This window comes from Herpailurus yagouaroundi, unplaced genomic scaffold (genome assembly GCF_014898765.1).
Source record: "Herpailurus yagouaroundi ecotype Mexico unplaced genomic scaffold, PumYag 187, whole genome shotgun sequence".
NCBI lineage: Eukaryota > Metazoa > Chordata > Mammalia > Carnivora > Felidae > Herpailurus > Herpailurus yagouaroundi.
The window spans coordinates 15,943,550-15,966,885 of record NW_024412418.1 but is presented as its reverse complement, the minus strand read 5'-3'; the positions used below and the strand labels follow the sequence as shown (position 1 = coordinate 15,966,885).

General features: G+C 47.8%; 1 protein-coding gene across 8 annotated transcripts in view; it reads left to right on the top strand.

Annotated features, from left to right (window-relative positions):
- PRR5L (proline rich 5 like) overlaps positions 1-23,336 on the top strand; it is a 75,460-nt gene that overhangs the window by 22,876 nt on the left and 29,248 nt on the right. For 7 of the 8 annotated variants that reach the window (XM_040495432.1, XM_040495426.1, XM_040495430.1 and 4 more), the window contains exons 3-4: positions 436-516; positions 15,117-15,165. In XM_040495432.1, coding sequence (XP_040351366.1) covers positions 436-516; positions 15,117-15,165 — 130 coding nt within the window. The remainder of the gene's footprint in view (positions 1-435; positions 517-15,116; positions 15,166-23,336) is intronic. The other variant, XM_040495431.1, reaches the window with a different exon arrangement.

Sequence of the window (23,336 nt, the reverse complement as noted above, 5' to 3'; positions counted from 1 at the left end):
CGCCACCCAGGCGCCCAACGTTTTATTTATTTTTGAGACAGAGAGAGACAGAGCATGAACGGGGGAGGGTCAGAGAGAGGGAGGCAAGCGCCATTTTGGATTCCTCCAGGCGCAGATCCTGAGAGCAGATCCCGCCACCTGCCCTCGATCAGTGCTGTTTGCCATCAGGGCCACCAGCGAGGCAAGCGAGGAGGACCTGCTGGCTTTTGAGAGAGTGGAGGGAGAGGAGCTGCTTTTGGATCCTTTTGGCCTCGGTCTTTGTTTCTCTCCAAGGACCCTGGGAAGGAAATGATGGTTTCCAGGGATGGACAGTGGGCCATTTTTGTGCCATGTGCTTCCTGGCCCTTACACCTGCCTTTAGCTCAGAGCTGCTTGTTGAGTTTGCCCCAGGCAGGCAGATCCTCTAACCAGGGGTCATTTCTGTTTACCCTGTAGTGTGCAGACTGCCGTGATCAACGTCTTCAAAGGGGGTGGCTTGCAAAGCAACGAACTCTATGCACTGAACGAAAACATCAGGTACGTGGATGGCCAGGTCACGGACTATTCTCCCCTGGTGGGATTGAGCTGGGGCAGGGGGACTGTCCCCCACGGGGAGCCCTATCTTAAGGTTTTTGTCTGCTTGGTTCTTGTTGCTTCTGTTGACTTTGATGTGGCTCATGTGGCTATTAGGTTCTGAGACCCTTACCTGTCTAGACTTCTGATCCATAGATGGTTCATCCATTTATTCATGTATATAACATCTGTAAGGGGGGCAGAGGGTTGATACACAGGCAGATATCACATACTGTGTAAAGATGTATTGTGCCCTCCTTAACCATTTGGTGCCATTGTAGGCAAGATGGCCTCGTGGTTGGAACCAGACTGCTTGCGATTTTGTCACTCTTAACACTTCTGTTAAGACCTGGCCAGTGACTTACCCACTTGGTGTAAAGTGGTTTATACCCCTCACTTAGCTTTTCACAGGTACAGGTCTGTGACTTAACACTTCTGGCCAAGTGACTTACCAACTTCTTTGTGTGCCTCAGTTTCCTCTTACACGAAACAGGGATGAGAAACGTGCCTCCTTCCATAGGATTCTTTTTTTTTTTTTAATGGTTTTATTTATTTTTGAGACAGAGAGAGACAGAGCATAAGCAGGGGAGGGGCAGAAAGAGAGGGAGACACAGAATCCGAAGCAGGCTCCAGGCTCCGAGCTGTCAGCACAGAGCCTGACGCGGGGCTTGAACTCACAGACTGTGAGATCATGACCTGAGCCGAAGTCGGATGCTTAATCGACTGAGCCACCCAGGTGCCCCCATAGGATTCTTAATGAAGGTTTAAATCGAGTTTTTCTATAAATGACCTGTTAGAACAGGGTTGGAGCACACTGAGAACTGATAGCTCTTATTACTGTCCATGTTGTCGCTGTCATTACTGTGACGTCTTGGAGATACAGCCCTCAACAGGACGTGGTCCTTGAGGGGTTTATTGCCTTCCAGGATCTTCCCAGTAGAATAGTGTCAGCTTTTCATAAATGTATTCACTCGTTCAACAAATATTTGAGTGCCTCCTTATTGGCCAGGCACTGGAGAGACAACTTGGAGCAGAGATAGATGTGGGCCCCGCTCTTCTGGCATTTATATCCAGTCAGGGAGATGATCATTAGTCAACTAATCATACAAGTAAGATGTTAAAGAGCCGCTTTGACAGCTCCTGTGATGCAGCTGATGTGATGAAAGCATGTTAGCGTGACTTGCTCTTGCCAAGGAGTGGCGATGTCCTGCCGATGCTGTCTTCTGGAGGATCAGTGGGAATTAACTCGGTGAAGAGGGTTCCAGCTGGTGGGAACTGCAGGTGCAAAGGCCCTGTGGTGGCAGCGAGCAAGAAGCCAAAAGAAGGCCAATGTGCATAGAATACCAGAGGCTGGGGGGTGGGTGGTTGGGTTTGTGTCGTGGTGGAATGAGGGCAGAGAGGCAGGCAGGGCCCAGAGCACTAGGACCTCCTGGGGACAGGAGGTTGCACATCAGCTGTTTAATGCCCTCGTGTTCTTTCCTCGCTGGTGTGTTAAGTGCAGAACATCAAGGCTAAAGCCCTAACCCTGGAGGGAGCAGAACAATAAACAAGGCCATTATCTGAGTCCTGTTTACATTTAGTTAAGTCTTATTTTAAGGGTCAGTGAGGTGTTTTAAGAGCTCATTAAAACCTTTAGGGCTCCGAAATAAACCAGGGTGTGTTGAATTTCTACCCAGGAGCTTGAATTCCACCTAATAATTACACAAATAAGGAAGAGACAATAGAGCTTGTCTAGCCCAAGGCCTCCTTTTACAGAGGAGGAAACTGAGGCCCCACAAAGTTGAGTGACAGGGGCAAAGCTAGGTCAGCCAACCTCTGGGTTGTAAGAAATCTATTTTACTCCAAGAACTAAGATCCTGGCCTCTCTGTGAGGGTTCTTGAGCTCACAGTGGAAGTAAAAATAAATAAAACAGTGACTCAGGAATGTGCTAATTGTTCCTCACTTTGGAAGACTGATCCTGAAATTGTACTTAAAATCTTTGTTTGTGGGCAGCTAGGAAAAGTACCGGCCACACCGATTCCACCAGCCCTTTCAGCCCAGGGGCTGCTAACTCAGAAGCCTTCAGGTGCCAAGTGGGTGTTCTGAATGGGTGAGGTTGCCTGGGTGCATGGAGGTGAGAGGTCACCTTCTGATGAGAGGGGATTGCCCTGGCAGAACGCAGGGCCGGTGGCATGTCAACCTATCTGTCAAACAGAATTTGAGATTTTTTTTTTTTGCATGAAACTTCCTGGCTTTTATTTATTTATTTTTTTTAATTTTTTTTTTTCAACGTTTATTTATTTTTGGGACAGAGAGAGACAGAGCATGAATGGGGGAGGGGCAGAGAGAGAGGGAGACACAGAATCGGAAACAGGCTCCAGGCTCTGAGCCATCAGCCCAGAGCCTGACGCGGGGCTCGAACTCACAGACCGCGAGATCGTGACCTGGCTGAAGTCGGACGCTTAACCGACTGCGCCACCCAGGCGTCCCAACTTCCTGGCTTTTAAATGTTGATTAAATAACCCAAAGTTCCCCCAAACATTAGTTCAGGACAAACAAAACACATCTGTGGGCTGAATGTGACCAATAGGCTACCTATTGGCAAGATGAACCACAGCGTGCATCAGGTCATTGCTGATGGGGGCTGTTCTAGCACAAAGGCCGCGTGAGGGATGGACGTTCCAGGAAAAGCTCTGGGCACCTTTCACATACATCGGCCCATTCAACTGTCCCCACAACCCTGTGAGGCAACCATTGTTCTCATAGTTTATCCATAAAATTGTGGATAAGAAAAATCGAATGACTCGTCCAAGGTCACCCAGCTGTGTAAGGGGTGGAGTCAGGATCTGAACTCCTGGCTGACTCAGGCACCTGTATTAGTTTGCTCAGGCTGCCATAACAAATACCGCAGACTGGGGGTTTAATAATAGACATTTATTTCTCACTATTCTGGAAGCTGGGAAGTCTCAGGTCAAGATGCCAGCAGGTTCGGCCCCTGGTGAAAGTCCAGTTCCTGGCCGCCGGCTCACCGCGTCCTTACAGGCCTCTCCTTCCTATTTAGCAGCCTCTCTGTGTTTCTTCTTATAAGGCCGCTAATCCCATCTTGAGGACCCCACGCTCATGACCGCATCGGAACCTGATGACCTCCCAGAGGCCCCATCTCCACATATCATCACTGGGAGGGTAGGGCTTTAGGTTCTTTGTACCATATGGTAGAGTCCGAGAGGTTTTAGGCTGGAAGAAAGGTTAACCTGGCGGTCTTGGTGTTTCCTTCTGCGTTCCTTTCGTGAGGCTCCTGGGACCCCATCTTTCATCACGCGCTCTGAGAGGCATAACACCCTCCCCCAAACTCCCTTCCAGTGTTGGGTCTAGTTCCCTATGTTTGGGGCAGTTTTCAGGCTGGTGAGAAGTACATGTAGTTGGGGTTTGACACTGATTGTCCAGATATGACCTGAGTCCAGAATAAGTCAAAACTGTCAAAAACCAGAGTTTCAGTTGCTGCTATTGTGGACCTTCTATTCTCTGGGCTTCTCTAGGATAGTGATTAAAATAGAGATGGGTTTTCACATCACACTCAGAGTTATATGACTGAGAATGTGAAACACATCCTGGGCATATGTGTGACCTGGTCCCAAGTTGAGTAAAGTGAGCTGGCCTGGCATGTGTGCCCACATCTGCAAGTGCCTGCACAAAAATACATGCCACCGTCCCTTAGTTCAGCAATTAAAATGCCAAAATGGGCATGCCACTCGCTGGTTACATTCAGGTAGACATTTGGGCTTTGATTTTCCTTTTCTTTGCTCTTTTCGAAGACCTGTTCACAGAATAGGTCCATACACTCAACAGGGTTGAGGCATGACCGGTGGGGAGGGTGTATGTGAGGGTGCGGGAACAGGACAGTAGGCACGTAGAGAAGAGAATGTGGAAGGAGGGGAGACTAGTGATTCTCAAGCCCACTTTGCAATCAGTTGTGAGAGGTCTTTGTCCCAGAAGATCTGTGTGGGTCCGATAGAATTTGTGAACATGTTAAGAGAGTAGCGTCCCGATTCAGAGAGACTGGGGGTCAAGACTTAGACTAGCTGTGTGACGTTGGGCAAGTTACTTCATTTTTCTTGGTCTCTGTTTTTCCTTTTATAACATGAAGATAATAATAGCGTCAACCTGATGGTGGTTTGGGGAGACTGAGATAATGCTACACACACCATTAGTCCAGGATCCAGTACATAAGAAACGTTAACCATGATTGGGGTGCCTGAGTCGGCTCAGGTCATTCATGATCCTCATGGTCTGTGAGTTCAAGCCCCATATCTGGGTCTGTGCTGACAGCTCAGAACCTGGAGCCTGCTTCGGATTTTGTATCTCCCTCCCTTTCTGCCCCTCCCCTGTTCACGCTCTGTCTGTCTCTGTCTCTCAAAAATAAACATTGAAAAAAAATGTTTTTTAATGTTAACCATTATTATTCCTACTGTTGTGAGATTTTAGTAATAATGAAGTGATGAATGATGGGTGAGAGCAGAGGGGCAGTATGATGACTCATTGCATGAATGGAATTGTGTAGAGATTTCTCTAGCAATTTGGATGCGGGGAGCTCACTTTGAATGAGAGTGGTCCGGGACAGGCCCCTCCAAGAATGTGCTGGACTTGAAATTTGGGTGAGCCGGAGTTTCAACCAGGAGCCAGCTGTTTCTCCTTTCCTCAGAGACAAGAGTGAGAGGAAATGACTCCATTCTCCATTCTACTCAAGCCAAATGGTAATCAACTTTGATGGACTGTCCAAGTCCAGAGTCAAAGCTGAAATCAGCTTCCTCAGGCCACCCTGGCCAGCCCTGGCCTTCTTTCTAATGGCGGAGTTAGTATGTGCCCAGGAAATGTGAATTCATTTACACATTAGCCGATGTAAGGGATGACCAGGAAGATAGAGGCTTTATGTAACTAGGTTTTATAATGCAGTCAGTACAAACAATTGGTCTTTCAGTTATCGAGAATGAATTCCAGTTTAAATTTTGGCAGGTAGACTTTGGGATAGTTACGGGGAAGAACTTTGGTAAGGATGGGCAAGTTCTAAAACACATTATTAGATCAAGAATAAGATGTGGAGACCTTTTAAGAGCAAATTGATCAGGAATGTCCACACCTCAATAAAGCAACAATTTCCCAAATACGTCCAGGCATATGGTCATTCAGTATGAAGACTGTAAGTCAGAGTTGCCTTAAAGCAGGCCTTGCGTATTGTTACATCCCTAGAGGCAAGAAAATGACTGTTTAGTATAGACCTATTCTAGTGAGATCGCTGGTCATCACCGTCCACAATTCCGCCTGCCCTCAAATTCCATCTGCCCTGACTGGGGCTGGCCCTGAGTGTCCTGTTGGTTTCAGTTTTCCGTGGGGCATTGATGTGGTTTTCTGTTTGTTTGCCTTTAAAGTTTACTTATTTATTTTGAGAGAGAGCAAGCATGAGTGAGGAGGGGCAGAGAGAGAGGGTGAGAAAGAATCCCAAGCAGGCTCCACACTGTCCGTATAGAGCCTGACTCGGGGCTTGAGCTCATGCACTGTGAGATCATGCCCTGAGCCAAAATCAAGACCGACTGAGCCACCCAGGTGCCCCCGTGTGGTTTTTAATACCCTCCCAGCTTCAATCCTGATGTGGCTGCATTTTGGCAGTGGGGACGCGTCTGGGTCTGAGGCTTGGGTTCCCTGGGTTTTCCCAGGAACCAGACTGTCCAAACCTCTCTGACACAGGAGCACCCTCCTTCCTTTTCAGCCAACTGTTCTACGGATTGTGTGTGACTACGAAGAGTTAGAGAAGTATGAGAAACCTATGATTTACATTTGCTGGTTCTTACGAGAACCTATACAAGTAGATTCTTGAAAGTGCTTTCAGTTTTTGATTGGTGGGGGGGTGTGTGTGGAGGGAGAGGCCACTGGTGCTTTTATTCATGTAGTCAGTGGATATTGGTGGATGCTGTACCAGATACTGGGCCAGGTTTGGAGGAAGCTATTGAAGTAGGTGGTTCTAGCTCTTGGGAAGCTTCCTGCAGAGTGAGTGGGGGGCCCTGTGTAGGTCGTGACCCTACTGTGTCTTCAGTGGGGTGTTAGCGGAATCCAGAGTGCCGGGGGAGGAATGTAGGGGATAGGCATGTAATTATTTGGGGGAAGGTGACACCTCAGTTGAAATCTGAAGGATGAGCAGGCAAGGGTGAGGTGGAAAGGGCAACTGAGGCCATGACCTCCTTGCCGTACTTCTGTCTCCATGGCCTCCCACCCTCTGCTTCTCCCCCCAGGAGGATTTTTTTTTTTTTTCTCTCCCTGCAGAAATGAATGCTCAGAGACAAGGGTTCCGGAAACCAGAGATGAGTTATCTGCAGCTGGCCTGAGGCAGGAAACTCACATTTTCCTTCTGTCTCCAACCACACTGCTTCTGTTCTTGTTGGGAGGGAGGCGGCATGGAGGAAACCCCAGAGATTTTCAAGGAAAGAGGAGGTTCCAAGAACCGTGCTCGATCTTTGATGGCTCTGAGTCGACACGCCCTCCTTCTGAGTCATTTGGCTGCCCAAGTCCCCCCAAAGGGAACGCACCTCAGGTTTTCCCATCTCTGTGAGGGAGCCTGGTGACTGTGGCAGGACCCTCAACCCCGGGGAAGAGCTGGGAAGAGCTGGAAAAGGAGGAGACTTTGGCCGCAGCCCACAGGCTGGCAGAGTTTGAGGCGAGACTCCCTGAGGTGATGATAATAGCAGACATTTACGTAGTGTTTAGTACGTGCCAGGCTTGCTTCTGAGTGCTTTCACTGTGTCAGTTCTTCTAAAACTCGCCACACCTCTATGAGACGGGTACTGTATCCCTGTCTTGCAGATGAGGAAATAGAGGCACGGAGAAATGGGACGACTTGCCCAGAGTCGTACCGCTGGGATTTGAACCCGAGCCTCCCGTGTTCTTAAACTCCTAGTAAGTAGGCTGCAGGAGGCACACAGAGATGGCCTTGTCCAGATTTAGGCCTGACGTCCCAGGGCACAGAATCGTTACCACATCAGAGGGAAGCAGGGCGCTGTCTTCTGAGGGCCTTACTTTGGGAGGGCTTGAGGTGGAGTCTCTTTTCAGCCCAGGTGGCCCTGCCTGAGTGTGTGTTGTTTTTCTCTCTGCTCCGGTTGGTAAACACATTTGATTTTGGGGGAGGGAAGGGTAGCTAAAGGGAAGTGACAAATGGGAAGCCTCTGGGGCTGGCCCCGTGTGGTGGTTGGTCTGCACAGTGTTTAGAAATGTGGATATCTACCCTAAAAATCCAGGCCTCTCTGGAAAGTTCACGTCGGGCAGCACTGGATGTGCAGTCTGGCCTGGAACTGATCAGCTCCCCTCCAGGAACCAAGGCCCGGCTGCTGGCTTTAGAGAAGCCCACTACAGCCCCCTGCTGCTCATGCCCACCTGCTTCCCTCACCCACCTTGCCTACCTGCCCCTGTGAGCCTGTGGGGTGCCATGGACCGACTTTCAGGTTGGCCTCGCGTTGAGTGAGGATCTGTATACATGGCCCTGGGCAAGGTTCTGAGCGTCTGTCTCATCTTGCAGATGAGGATAAATTCCTACCACAGAGGCACTGGAGAATCAGCAGCCCTGTGTGTCAACTGCCTAGCAATGTGCGTGTGACATAATTAGGTCAACCTTTCCTCCATCTTTTTCACTGTCCCCAGTGCCACCCACTGGGGTGCAGGAAACTGAGATGTATGGGAGTCCTGGCATTTTATCTGAGTCATAGACACCACTTCCAGTGGCCCCGATAGAACGGACCCAAGGAGGAAATGGGGCATTTCCATGTTAGTGCTTAAAGATGCCACTTCCTTGGGGTGCCTGGATGGCTCGGTCAGTTAAGCATCTGACTTCAGCTCAGGTCACGATCTCACGGTTTGTGAGTTTGAGCCCGGCTTTGGGTGAGCTCGAGCCGCACTTCTCTCTCTCTCTCTCTCTCTCTCTCTCTCTCTCTCTCTCTCTTTTTCTCTCTGTCTCTGCCCCGTCTCTCATCTTCGGAGGATTTCGCAGTCGGGTCGGCGGGACACTGATCAGCATAGCATCAGTAACCGAGTCTGCAGGTCCCCTGCTGTTCCTGGATCCTGAGGAAGTGGATCCTGAGGGGTTGGACCCCGCCAAGGGACCAGGTTGGAGGGCCCGAGTACGTGGGGCAGCCCCTAATTGCCAAATGGCACAGAAACGTCGAACAACTCATCTGGCTGTCCTGACGTGTGCTGGTTAAACACGAGCCCCGTGGCATCTGTCTCCAAACTGCTTCGTCATCCCTTGGGATTTTGCTGCTTTGGGTCTTTCCGCACGTGCAGGGGAGATCATGGCTCATACCCGAGGTGGTTTCTCTACATCCTTCGTGCCACTCCTGCGCTGCCTGTCACCCTGTGGTCCCCACGCCCCCCAACCAGCATCCAGCTCCGGCAGGGCCTTGTTTACTTTCGAGTCCACAGAAGTGGGAAGTTGACAAGACGGTGAGGGGCGAGATGGCGAGTCTGTGTAATAACAGGAAATCTTGTCATCTGGGGTGGTGTCTCGCCCAGTCAGCCTGGGAGGGAGAAGGGGTGAGATAATACAGAACAGTGAGTGGTTCCCCATTTTTTTCCCTATTGTGGCCTTTTTGGCTTCTGACTGAACTTCATGCTCTGTTTCGCTTTGGGGCCGGGTCCACGTAAGCGTTCCTTTGCCATCACTCCTGGGGCGCGTTACTCCTGAGGCCCCACTTCCTTCTTCTGGCTCCGTGGCTGCAGCTGCCCCTAGGGGTGGTGGTGGTTAGCTCAGGATTCGGTTTCCACACGAAACCTGGCATGGAGGCCCCGTATGTGAAACAGATGAAGCATCTCATTAAGCTGAGATGTTACTTCCATCTTCGTCACAGCCACATTTCCCCCCAAGTGTGGCCCCATCCTCTGCCTTTACCCTTAAATCAGTGAGGTCTGGCCCTAGTGTCCAGCCCCCTTCATGAGTCTCACCTGGGTCCTTAATGTCAGGTCTGGGAAATGCTGGCCCGGCTGTCCTTTTAAGAAGATGCTGGAGCTCCTGGGTGGCTCAGTCAGTTGAGCATCCAACTCTTTGATTTCAGCTCAGGTTATGATCCCAGGGTCATGCGATCAAGCCCCATGTCAGGCTCTGTGGTGAGTGTAGAGCCTGCTTGACATTCTCTCTCTCTCTCTCTCTCTCTCTCTCTCTCTCTCTGTCTCCCTTTCCCTTCCTCCCTCCCTTCTTCTGCCCCCTCCCTTGCTCATGCATGCACTTTCTCTCTCTTTAAAAAAAAAAAAGATGCCAAGAAGCAGTGAAATTGAGTCCTTGGGAGTGTGGGCTTCAGGGTCTGCAGCCCTGGGTAGCATATGCACCTGCTGAGTCTTGCGTGTGCCAGGCTTCTTCTGGGAACTAACTGGTCTAGGATGAACTCCCTTAACCCTTACGCTATCTGCGGAGTAGGGATCCTCATTACCCCTGAACTCCAGCTGGGGAGCAGATACAAAGGACTAACCTGGGACATTGACTTACAAAGGTTATTGCTGACAACAGTTTTCAGGCCCAGGAGCTGCCTGTTGGTCCTCACACTCCGTGAGGCTCCTCCCATCTCCATCCTGTGCTTGCTGCACACCCTCCTGAGTGACCTCTGAGCATTGGTTTCCCTAAAAAGTGGAGCTGTCACTACAACCGTATGGCTTTGTTTCTAACTTACAGGAGGAAACACATGTTGTGTATGTTGTGGAAAACAGTGCCTGGCACCCAGTAAGTGCTTAGTGAAACTTCAACTGGGGGAAAAGATCGTCCAGCTCCATCCTAAGAGCAGTTTATTTCTTCTTCCTTATTTATTTGCTGCAATAAGTCCCTACTTTCCTGTCTTCAGGGAAAACACCCTAGGAAAGGGTGGAAAAAGTGGAAGGGGGATGCTGGATTCTTGGCCCCCGTGCCTGAGACAGAGCACGCATCGTAAGGATTGGAGATCAGAGATTTCCTGTCTTTTGCATCTAGGGAACCACAAACCATAGGCTCGTTAATTCTGTTGTCTTCCTCCTGCTTTGCTCTTCTTTCTCGTGCTTTACAGACTAAACTGGCAAAGTTGGTGAGGAAGTTATAGGGTGAGTTGTTTTTCTGTGAATGTAGGCCCGCACACCTCTAATGCCTTGATACTTACGCTCTCCATTTTTGGAGACGTTGGTGCACCTGGTGCCTCCTGAGACCTTGGCCCCGGTGAGAAGAAATCACTGTCCGAGCCCTGCCTATCCCTTCTCCTAGCGTCTAGTCTAGCACCGTGGCTGGCACACCGCAGGTGTTCAGGAAGTGGTTGTGATTCAGTGAATGAATTCATGGATCTCTCTTCTCTTATCAGTCACTCTGGAGGGAAGCGACTGCCGAGTTCCCCCTGGGGATCGTGTATCTTGACAGAGGGGTGGAAAATCCCTCTTTCTCTCAGTTCAGCTAAGATCATGTTTTTCAGAAGTACTCGTTCCTTGTAAACCCAGTGCAAGCAGAATAAACACCGAGTAGAGAAACAGGTTGGAGATTTTGTGGTATGACTCAGCGGCAGTCTGCTCTCCGATGGCTGGGCCAGCTTTGGCCTTTCCTCCCCGCTTTTCTCTCTGAGTTGAATTCTCAGGCTGCCAGGCTGAGGAGGGTTTGCGTTGGCAGGTTCTCTGCTTGTGGGGTTCTCCGTTCCCTAGGACTGCCTGCTTCCTGACATCACACCCTTGATGGGAACTCACTCCCAGAATTCCTTCTCAGCTGCATCTCGTGGTAACCTTGGGGGTGGTTCTTGTTAATTACAAATTTTTAAAAATTTAAATTTAAAAATTTAAAAATTTGATTTTAAAAATTTAATAGGACTTTGTTCACAGGGTACGAAACATTTATATAGTGAGTTGTACCTTGAAGAATCTCCCTCTCCTGTACCCCAGAAACCCAGTTCTCATTCAAGCCCCCACAAAGATAATTATTATAACAGCAATTTAGTGCACTTTCTCCCAGACCTTCCTTAGGCATATGTAAGGAACATCGATATGGAAAAGCAGCTGGGGATATTCAACAGTTCATAGGAGGTCCACAGACTGGGTTGATCTGTAGGAGAATATCCCCTAACTTCAGGGAATAAAGTTTGCTAAAGTGTTTTGTTGCCCCACCAAATTTCCAGCAACAACTTCTGCTTCCTCCGTGTCCTTACTTGGGGAGATGGAGAAGAGGAGACCAAACCCAGTATTTATATATAATCCTCTATGTAATTTTTTAAATGCATACATGCTTCATGGTTTAAAAATCAAGGTGCTATTTTAGTTCAAAGGGCCTGTTGGAAACCAAATCACATCGCTCTTGCAGAACAGCAAGTGAAGAGAGCAGATTTGACAACTGAGTTCATTGGTATTCTGTAAATAAAAATATATATATTCTTCCTTTTCTCTTATCTTTTCACAAGGTAGCGTATTATACACACTATTCTGTATCCTGCATTTAAAAATTTTTTTTTACATTTATTTATTTTTGGTAGAGAGAAACAGAGCACAAGTGGGGGAGGGGCAGAGAGAGAAGGAGACACAGAATCCGAGGCAGGCTCCAGGCTCCAAGCTGTGAGCACAGAGCACAATGTGGGGCTCGAACTCCCAAACCACGAGATCATGACCTGAGCCAAAGTCAGAAGCTTAACCGACTGAGCCACCCAGGCGCCCCTGTATCCTGCATTTTTAAAAAATTAATTTTTGTATCATTAGAGTTCTTCCCTCTCTCTGTCTCTAACAATTGCATAAAATTCCATTGTATGAATGAACCACAATTTTTTATGAGCACTATTGGTGCCCATTTTTATTGATTCTTGTATTTTCCTGCAGCAAAAACTCTGTACACATATGCAGTGACCTTGTGTAATGCATAGCATGCCCAGAAGTCCGACAGGTTTTGTAAGGGACAGAGCAACTTACTGACACGCCTACCCGGGATAACAGAATGTTGGCTTCAGTGATCCGATGGGGTCAGTTCTGTTCAGCTAAGTCTAACAATAATACCTAGTGGACAGGGTTTTAAACTCAGGATAGATGAAAGGACAAGTGTCTCATTCTCTTACCATACCTGGTTATAACTGGTCCATGGTGCTTTAAGTATATAAAGTGGGTTGTTGTTCACATTCCTGTGCTGGTTCCCTCTCGGTAAAGGACTGAGGATCACCCTCATCAGTGCGTGGGAAGCTGCTCTCTGTGCTCTGTGGCTTGTTCCCATCCATCACCCTCCCATCGCTCCTGGTGCGGCTGCTCGTAGCTTCAGAGTCCTTTCTTCTGTGCCTCTGTGCCTTTGTCTTGGTGGTTATGTCATGTTCACTCCTTAGCCTCTGCTCCTTTATCAGCTGATTTCTACCCCACGCTTTGTGTTCCCTTAACGCTCTACAGAATTCTGGCTGTGGCCATGGCTTGCTGCAGCCCTCGCCTTACCATAAGGTGCTGTATCTCCCCCTCACTGGAGGCCCCAGCCTTTCTGCATGTCCTGATAGGTAGGGGAAGATACTTCTTGGATTCCTCACTTGGGTAACATCAGGATGCACTCAGAGTACCATTGTGAAATGTCCCTGGGCAGTCATCGCCTGTTTAACCATGTCTAGCCTCCATTAACAACTGTTACATTTGCATAGGTCCCTCCTCCAACGTGCTCCAGCAGGGTTTTCCACTGTTGTTGACCTTGAAGGACTACCCTTACCCCTGACCTCTTTCTCCTTCCATTTTACCCAAAGCATCTTCATGAGCACAGAGTTTCCCAGCACAGATTCCTCAGAACGCCAATTCCATAGCGTATTATTTGGTCTCAGAGCCGTGTCAGCCCCTCAGCATTATGGGTACCTGAGATGTGTGTGGGAAACTTCATTTGAGGTAGCCCATTATTAGGACTTGCTTTTCTAAGTCCTTTTGAGGAAGCCTGGCTTCTTCACCTATGGTTTTGAGGCTTCCCAGTGGCCATGAAGACTTCCCGGTGGCCAGCAGTCAGAAGCAGCCTCTCTGACTCTTCCTGTTTGAGAGCCCCCATCTGGGGCTGCCCGCCAGGTTTCTGTTTTCTGTCTGGGAGACACTTCTAGCCTCCAAGAGCAGCGATGAGCAACCTGCCCTCAGCCTCCTGACTGATGAAGGTTCCCCTGTTTCTGTCAGACCTGCCCACCATCTAGGAGAGCTCCTGGGTTGTGTTGATGGGGCAGCCTTCCAGGAGACTGCCATTAAATTGGATCTCAAGATGCGGTATCCACACAGGCACATTGTCTGTCTTGGGAAAAAGAAGGTATTTTCCGTGTGCCACCCGTGTTTGCAGCTTTCCAGGGCTCTTTCTGGTGTGAGAATTGAGATCATGGGTGTCTCTTTCTCTTTTTTGATCCCGTTGCATCGATGATCTGAACATAATGATACCTCACTGTCACTTCCTGTTTCTCCAGGACACGGAGAACATGTGGGAACACATTTTGGGGGCGGGGGAGTTGATATCCAGCGGGGGTTGTCAGAAGGCTGAGCCTTTGCTCCTTAATGACTGTGGCTGGTGGGGTGAAACAATTTGAAGTCAATGAGGAGTGTACCCTCTAGGGAGCACGTTGGATTCGGAAAGCCAGTTACTCATGTTTTTAGATTCATTGCCTTATTTGGATCAAGTTAAAGAAAGATCAGTAGGGCGGTCCCATGATTTGTCACAAGGAGATGGGGACCTGGTGCCAACACCTCTATTTTTAAAATTCTGTTTTAGCTCTAAAGACTCTTTGAAATTATCCTGCGAGTGTATTCATTAACACACTATCGATCCATACCACCGAGACATCATCTGTCTTGGTTGTTCACTTCCGTCCACCTGGTGCTGGCCCAGTGTCTGGCACGTCAAGGGAAGCTCAATAAACTGGATAAATAAAATCTGTTGTCCCTGTTGTAGTCCCCTTTGAACGACTGCCTCAGTCACTTGGGGGGGGGGTGGTGGTAAGACCATCCAAACTATGGCACCGTGTTGAATGTCTCTGATGGATTTGGAGGAGAGACGGAGTGGGATTGTGGGGAAAGATGTTGAATTTGCAGAAGGCCTGGGTTTGAATCTTCACTCTGCCACTGGGGGCCTCTCTGAGCCTCTGTTTCTTTATTTATATTGGAGGATAGTAATTGCCCTCCTCTCACACATACTTTACAGTTCTTCAATCCTTGACTGAAGAAGGCATGAAAAATGTTTTAAACCATAAAGTCTACAAATATGGAAGATTATAAAATGATGGTCTTTCTCTCTTTCCTTTTCTTTCTTTTTTTTTTTTTTTTTTTTTTTGCTTCCCATGAAGCCAGAGTCCCCTAGCTTGCTTCTGCCAACTCTATTAGAATTAGAATCTCCCGCGACTGCCCTCTGGCGATGGTTGTCTTTGTAGAGCGAACTAAGGAACAGATACCCTTTTAGGACTTCCATTGCCTGAATCCCATAATAACTTTGGTGCAGAGGTATTATTAGAGCCTAGCACACTCCTTTCTTAGACCTGGCCTTGGCCCCTATGCCACTGGGGAGCACTCTATCGTTGTATGTGTCTGTGAGTTAGGCACCGGGAGCTCTACTATCATGGGCTGCTTGATGGTGTTTCTCTCTCCCCAGGAGGCTGCTGAAGAGTGAACTTGGATCATTCATTACAGACTATTTCCAGGTAAGTTGTGTGAGTCTGAGTATCTGTCATTACAGTGCACATGGATACATGCACCTAAAGGGATGGCCAATACCATACACCTGGGCATTCCTTCAACATCCAAGATTACATATGCCGAGTCCCTGATAATGCACAGGGCCAGTGTGGTCCCTGCTTTTATGGAGATTACAGTCTTGGGCAGTGGTTCTCAGGCTTCTTGGTCATCCTTACACTCTTAAAAATGATCGGTTATTTGGGTTATCTCTGTCTTCACCGTATTGGAAACTGAACCTGAGAAACTTAAAAATATTTAAGTCATTTAAATAATAAACCTATTACATGTTAGTCTAAATAACATTTTAGTGAAAAATAACTTTTCAGAATAAAAAAAAATAGAAGAGAGGCATTATTTTACGTTTGCAAATCTCTGCACCATCTGGCCTCATAGAAGATAGCCGGATGGATCCTCCTGTCTGTTTCCCATTCAGTCTGTTGTGACATTGCGCATCATGTGGTCTCTGGAAACCTGCACGGTACACTGATGGAAGATGCAAGGAAAAGGGCAAATTGTGGCTTAGTGTCGTTAAGGAACTAGTTTCGACCCTGTGGAAAAGGTCTGGGGATATGGGACCTCAGACCACACTGTGGGAACTGCTCCTCTAGCAACATTCCCTCTCACCCCCCGGGGATGGCATCTAATTCCGTGTAACTGTATGTACCCTTCAGCCAAGTGACTTCTTGTCGCTAAGCCTCCTAGTCTGTTCTGTTAAAGATGATTGGATCCGGCGATCTGACACCCCTCCTGAGCCCAAACACTCTTGTTATGAGGCTAATGAACTCAAGGTTCCAGACTCCCTTAGAGGATGGTTTATTTTTCTTTATGCATTTTGAGAGCGAGAGTGTTGTGTGTGCATGAGCAGGGGAAGGGCAGAGAGAGAGGGAGAGAGAGAATCCCGAGGAGGCTCCGTGCTGTCAGCGCAGAGCCTGACCTGCGGCTTGAACTCATGAACTGTGAGATGCTAACCTGAGCTGAGATCAAGAGTCAGAAGCTTAACCAATTGAGCCACCCAGATGCCCCTCAGAGGATAGTTTCTAATCGACTGACACAAGTTGTTTTCCTGACTCCACCCACAGGCATGTGGGAGAGGGCATGGGGACGTTTGTTTGACAGTGAGTAATTGACTGAGTGATAGTTTGTTTGACAGTGAGTAATTGAGTGATACTTTAGTGAAGTCAGAGTTACTACTTTTCCCCGCTCATTAACTGAGTAGGTCTTGGGCAAGATGCCTCATTTTCCCCATCTGTAAAATGGGAACAAAAACATGACCTACCTTAGAGGTCGTTGTTGGTTTACGTGAAATAACACATGCAAAGCATTCAGCGCATAGTGTGGGTGTTGGGTGGGGGACAGAGTAGGGGAGTGGTCAAGATCGTGGCCTCTAAAGCCAGACTACCTGAGTTTAGTGCCCAGCATAGCCCATTACCACCTGTGTGACCTTGAGCAAGTTGCTTTACCTCTGTGTGTTTTAGTTTTCTGTTCTATAAAACCAGGGGTGTTAGGACCTAACCTTATAAGATTGTCGTGAAGACTAAATAAAGTGTTATTTGTCAAGTGCTCAGAACAGTGACTAGCACAGAGGAAGACAGAGTAACGCGGTTATTAAACTTAACTGTATGCATATTTGTTATTCTAAAGTGTCGTCCAACCCTTTTAATGGGAAACTAACATAAAAATACCTAACATCTTGGTTTCAGGTTGGTGGTGCTATTCTATACCCACGGAGAACATACTTTTATTTAAGACAGGTTAAAGAATTTTTAGATCTTAAAAACAATACTGACATTCAGAAAAAAAGAATTTTTTTTTTCTTCCTTACCAACATTCGGGAAGCTTAAATTTTTATGTGCACTTTTAAAGAATGACAGATGTTAGTCCTTTAACACACACACACACACACACACACACACACACACACACACACAGCAGAGAATGGCCACTATAAATATGGACAAAGCAAGACCCAACAGCAGGCTGGAATTCTATCGGGTCAGATGTCTCAGCTGCTTGAAAGAAAAAGCCCCTGTCCAGGGAGAGACAAACATAAAGATTAAGAAAGAGGTAATTAGTTACAAATGTGAATCATCTCAGTTGCCCTTGACTCAAAGGTCAGCCTTGTCCTCAGTCTCTTCTCTTGCTGTCTGTACTGATTGATTTTTAAATCCAACTACAGAGAAGTGGTTTTTCAATTGGTCCTGAAGAAACCTGCCAGGCCGGCAGCCTTCCTCGCTGACATTTAAAGTAGACAGAGTTTGGTGTGGTTTCAATCGGGTTTTAAATGTCAGTTGTCTTTTGGCACGGGGGGGCTACCCCTAGGATGGGTGGGGAAGGGCACTTGGGTGGGGACTTGTTTATCTGGGAAGCCCTGAGGTTTGGGGGGGTCGGTTAATGCTGCTTACAAAGTATGCCAGCCACTTAACTAATAACCACATGTCATTTTCCATCGAGAGCTTAATCAGAGAAACGGCTTGGTGAATATTGAGTCTCTTTCTGGGGGTGTGGGGTGGGAACTGGTTTTCACAGTTTTGAATCTTGGATTTTCCTTAGTACTAGACCGGAGAGAAAGCTATCGTGAACGCTATTTATTTAAATGTAGGTTTTAAGTCTCCTGTAGGTGCAGAGCCCTTTAAAAAAAAAAAAAAAAAAGGTGTTTGGCTCCCCAGTGCCTGGAAAGTACCTGGAACATAAGAGATGCCCAGTGAAGTTTCTTGGGAGAGAGGGAGAGGGAGGGGTTGTCTACCACAGATACAGGAGATGATATTAGGTGGTATGCACAATGACGTTAAGTAATACTGGTCTTCGTGGCTAGAATGTATTTTCCTTTCTTTTCCTTTCATGCTTCGGATTGTGCCCAGGGAGAGTGTCGCTTTGAGCCACTGTATCTTTGACACTCCTGCAGGACTTGGAGATCTCCCTTGTTTCAGAAAGAGAGAGCACGCCTCGAACTTAGTGTCTTCAGCTAGGAACACTGATTAGAATTTCATAAAATTTTTTTTCTTTGCCTCAAGTTGATGGTTGAGTTACAGTCTGTTTATGGCAAATGATGTTGCTATAGTTTCATTTTTAAAACATATTTATGTTTTAAAAAGTGGACTGATTTAAGAAAAATAGTATGCAAAAAATAACGGTTTAGGGGACCCTGGCGATGGCCAGATGGTGAAGGTGGTTCAAGAGAGAGTCAGGTTTGGAAAGCCCAATGCTGGGCACTGCTTGAAGGTGGGCTGGTTCCAAAGCCATGCAAGGAAGAACTGTCCATGAAGGAGGATGGAAGGGAGGAGGGAGGTCTAGGAGGGAGGGCTATAGAGACCAGCCTTCACATTCAACTAGCAGACGTGCTGTGAAGAAGGAAAAGTCTGAATGGGCTCCAGAAAGAACACGCCTCCAGCAAGGAGGAAGGAGGAAGTCCATGGACAAATAAGGAACAGAACATGAGGGTGGAGGTGAGACCCCAAAGGGAGAGGTCGATGAATGGGCTCTTTGGGCTCTGGGCTTTTCTGTGTGACATGAAGGATCGGGTGCCCCCTCCCTGCCATCTGCATTTAGCGATGAACTCACATCTCCTGGGACCCAGAGAGATCTCTTCTGGGTTGGGTTGGGTCGCATCTCTCCAACCCAGAGATCTCTACTTGCAGAACCTTCTCTGTGGCTCTGCTTTTGAAGGTGAGCATTCTCATTTTGTAGCTTCAAGGAAAGATTCACTGAAGGGTATCTTCAGTCAGGAATAATGAAAATGACCTGCGGTGAAGGCAGAGAGGAAGCAGGTGGGAAAAGAGTGCTTATCTTGTGTCTGCACCCGGAGAAGACAGGCCATTTGATCCGCAGAAGCATAGAGAGATTTCCATCAGAAACTGGCGGGAAAAAATCTGACATTTCCAGTGTTGAATTTTCTCTTTCCCTCTGTTTTGGGCCTGGAAGGAAAGCTGGGGGTTCCCAGGGGAACTCTATCAGTGGGATAACTGTTTCCTTAGAACTTTGGAAATGATGATCGGAAGTGCTCTACATTTTTCTATCACCTAATTAATGGTTAACCACGTTGGTGGTGCAGGGCATGGGGATATGTGGGGGGGGGGGGGGGGGGGAGTGGCTGCAGATAGAGTATTCTGTGCTCCTGTATCTGCTGGCTGTGTTGTGTTTGTTGCAAGTTTTTACCCCAAGCCCGGAAAGTTAAATTCCCTTTGGTGAAACTAGAGTTTTGCTTGATACAGAAACTCAGTTTCTAGTCAGTAGCTCTGAACAAGATAGTACCTAGGGAAAGGGGAAATGTAGTCACCCCAGTGCCCAAAGGCCACAGTTGGCCTGGTAGTGTTTGATCTAAATACTTCCATTACTGCTCATGTCTTGTGAGAGCCCCAGGAGGCCAGTCCCTCTTAGCTCATCATTATCGGGGAAGATTCATTAAGGGCTTGTGGCACATGGCAGAACCAAAGGAGGAGACCCATGGAAGTGTCAGGGTCACCGTGGAGTTCGACATTGAAGACAGAGCAGGGATGTGGATACCTCTATGCAGGTACCACACAGGGTAGTGTTAGCTGAAAACCTGAGTGGATGGTAAAGGCTTACAAACAGGCCCAGGATAAGTATACTTTGTAGGGACAAAGCTGGGTGGGACTTGTAAGAATCCACAGATTCTTCCTGGGTGGAGAGATGATAAAGATTGGGGAAAAATCACTTTCATGCGATTTTTTTTTTTTTTTTCCAAACCCAAATTGACTAGAGGCGAAAAGTTTCAGCTCCTCTTTGGTCAGCCTGGGAGGTCTTCCCAAACACATGGGGTTCCCCAGAAGGAAAGGGGTGATTAGGTGGATGGAGGGGAGCAAGAGATGGGGCTTTGAACAAGTGGGCTGAGCTCCAGCAAAAAGACAAGGGGGGGAAGATGATCCCCTTAGGGGAGAAGATCGTTGCGAGGTTACGTTTTGGATTTGGCCAGTACTTGGAAGAAAGCCCTTGTGGAGTCCGTAAACTTGGGAGGGGCTCAGAAACTTTGCTTGGGCACTGTGAGGGGAGGGAATGGGGTGGTGCCAGTCTGGGGGCTGCAAGAAGGACCCCTGGATGTCCCAGGCTGCACTGTGTGGGGCTTCCCGCCAGCCAGCCGCGTTCCCTGTCAGCAGCTCCGCCATGCTTAATCTCCTCGGCGATTGCCTGGAATCTGTGCAATTATTTGAATATTTTTATTGTACTTTCTCTCACGTTTTATGAGGATAAGTGGGAAAATGGGCCTTGAAATTGATAACCATAGGTCTTAATATAATTGAGATAAAGGTGAAAATCCGCGGGCATGCTGCAATGGCGGATCTTTAGCCTCATTGGACTTGGGTGATTGCACATTCTATTGTTAAAGAAGGAACACGTAGGTACAAAATGCTGAAAATCTATCACCCGAAGATGAGCTCCGAAGGTGAGGTGTAATTAGGGGTTTTATAATCCTTAGCTCTGTGGGAACAGAACTCCGAACATCATGTAAGTGTCTTGTTCCACACGAATACGTGTTTTCAGGAACCCACTATGGGTGAAATTGGGTGATTTCCTATAGAGCAGGCAGGGAATGGCAGCAGCCAGGTTTAAGGCACCAGTGAAGGAAGGTTGGAAGGCAGAGGTAGATGCTAGAAATGCACATGTGTTCCGATAAGTGCAAACATTCAGCAGTTCAGTGGCCATGAGGGGTAAAGACTGAGTTGGAAGGGCTGAGAAATATTTGTTAGGCATGGAAAGCACCAGGGCAACTGTCTCTGAGGCTGCTTAAGAGCTATATGGAGGGGACACCTGGGTGGCTCAGTCAGTTAAGCGTCTGACTTTGGTTCAGGTCATGATCTGACCTGGTTCAGACCATGATCAGGTCATGGTCAGTGAGTTCGAGCCCTGTGTCAGGCTCTGTACTGACAGCCCAGAGCCTGGAGGCTGCTTCGGACTCTGTGTCTCCTTCTCTTTCTCTCTGTCCCTCTTCCACTCACTCTCTGTCTCTGTCTCTCTCTCAAAAATAAGTAAATGTTGTTGTTGTTGTTGTTGTTGTTGTTTAAAAAAAGGGGTTATATGGAGGACAAAAAATCCGTAGTCACGACGGCGAACATTTTCATGCATTTATGCACCAGCCACTCTTTAAAGCTGATGGTTCTCGAAGTGTGGTCCCCGGACCAGCATCTTCTGCACCACCTGAGAGCGCGTTGCCAAGGCAGATTTTCAGGCCCCGCCTCGGACTCACAGAATCAGACACTGGGGATGGGGCCCAGAACTCTGTGATTCTGATACCTAATCAAGTCTGAGAAAATGCTGGAAGCATTCTCCCTGTGCCAAGTCACTTATTCCTCCTGACAGCTGATGAGGAAGATTTTGTTATTACTGTTCTGCAGATACTATGACTGCAGCTCTCAGAAGGGAGGTTATCCAAGATCGCACAGCTGGTAAAATGTAAAGCAAGTGTCAGACTCAGGCCCTCTGGCCATGGAAGAAAAATCTTCTGGATTATACTCTAAATGTTAAAATGCCTGTAAGGCATTCCCTGAAAAACTCCACGGAAGAGAAATTTCAGTGTTTTTAAATTTTATTTATTTATTTTTGGTGTCCAGAGAAACAGGGACTGTTTTCCAGCTTCCTTTAAAATGACTTTTTTAAGAGCCCGAATTCACCCTCTACCACTGAAATGGTGCTGAATGAAGGATTCACATATGTAGCAAGTTTTTCATCTTTTTCACACTCCCATCTGGGAATTTCTGTCTGGTCTCAGCACACTGCCACATCCCCTCCCCGCCCCCATCCACACACCAGGACTGGTTTATTAGGAACTCTCTGGGCTTGGGGACAAGTCGTGTTTATAAGGCTTTTTGTTGCTTATCTAGGAAGGCATCCAGGTTCACAGGAAATGCAGACATCCTTAGATATGATGGCTGTACTTTCAAAGCTGTAGCGGGGAAAAAGGAGGTGGCCCATAGTTTCCATCCCTGGCTTAGTGCCAGTGCCAGGAACCTTTGTGGATCTTGATATCACTGGAAACATGCCTGGATTAGAAAAGAATTGTTGGCTAAGAAGAGTTCTCCGTAGGCAGAGTGGCATGCTTCTAGATGCCTCCGGGGTAGGAAAGAATGTCTCATTTGGGAATGGAACCCACCTAGGAGCCACGTGTGAGCCTTGCTGGACAGTGAGTGTGTGTGGATAGCGAAGAGGGAGGCCCTGAGGAAGTACTTCGGGGGAGGCAGAATTTGGGAAGCTGGTAGCAGGGTTGGGCAGCGGAAATGGCCCAGCTGGATAGAGGTTTCATGGCGGAACTCTGTCCCGTCACCCGAGTTTGCTAAACCGACTGCTCCCCATATGTGTGATCCTGAAGTGGATCTCCTCTCCCTTCCCCTTTGGGCAAGGACACAAGAAACCTCCCCAATGGACAGGGCAGAAGAACAGGATGGCTAAAAGCACCAGACCTCCAGGGTGGGTCTGGATTCCCATCCTTGCTGGAACGCTCACTGGCTGGGTAACTGCAGGCATGTCACTTAACTTCTCTGAGCCTCAGTTCTCTTAGTGATACGCTAGCTGAGATCATGGTACCGACTTCAAAAAGTTGATGCGGTTACTAGATGAGATGTTGTAGATGCAAAGTCCTTGGTATTTAGGGAGCGGTCAACATGCGGTAGCTATTTGTATCTTTATATATATTGTTTTATTATTGCTAAAATAAACCAAGGGAATATAATGGGGGTTTGGATTCAGACCAATCTGGGTGCTAGTTCTGGTCTCACATCTGCTAGTTGCTACTCTGAGCCTCCGTTTCTTCATCTGTACAAAAGGCATAGTTTGTGGCAAAGGTACAATGAGCTAGTTAGTGCATGCAAAGGGTTTAATACAGTGCCTGACAAGAGTAAAAACCAGTGAATAACTCTACTGTCATTCTTTCTTCTTCTTCTTCTTCTTCTTCTTCTTCTTCTTCTTCTTCTTCTTCTTCATCATCATCATCGCTAAAGCAGTGGCAGGCAGCCTTAGCATTTACAGGATTCCTGCTGTTGGAAAGTTCTTTCCTCTGGGAAGATGGGTTAGTGTCCTTCTCCCCACCCCCACCCCCCAGCCTGTGGGTTCCCTGTTTCCCTGAGTCCCTCTGGTGGGTTTGGGGAAGTACCTGCTTGACAAGAGGTGCACACTGTTGACAAGCCCACCT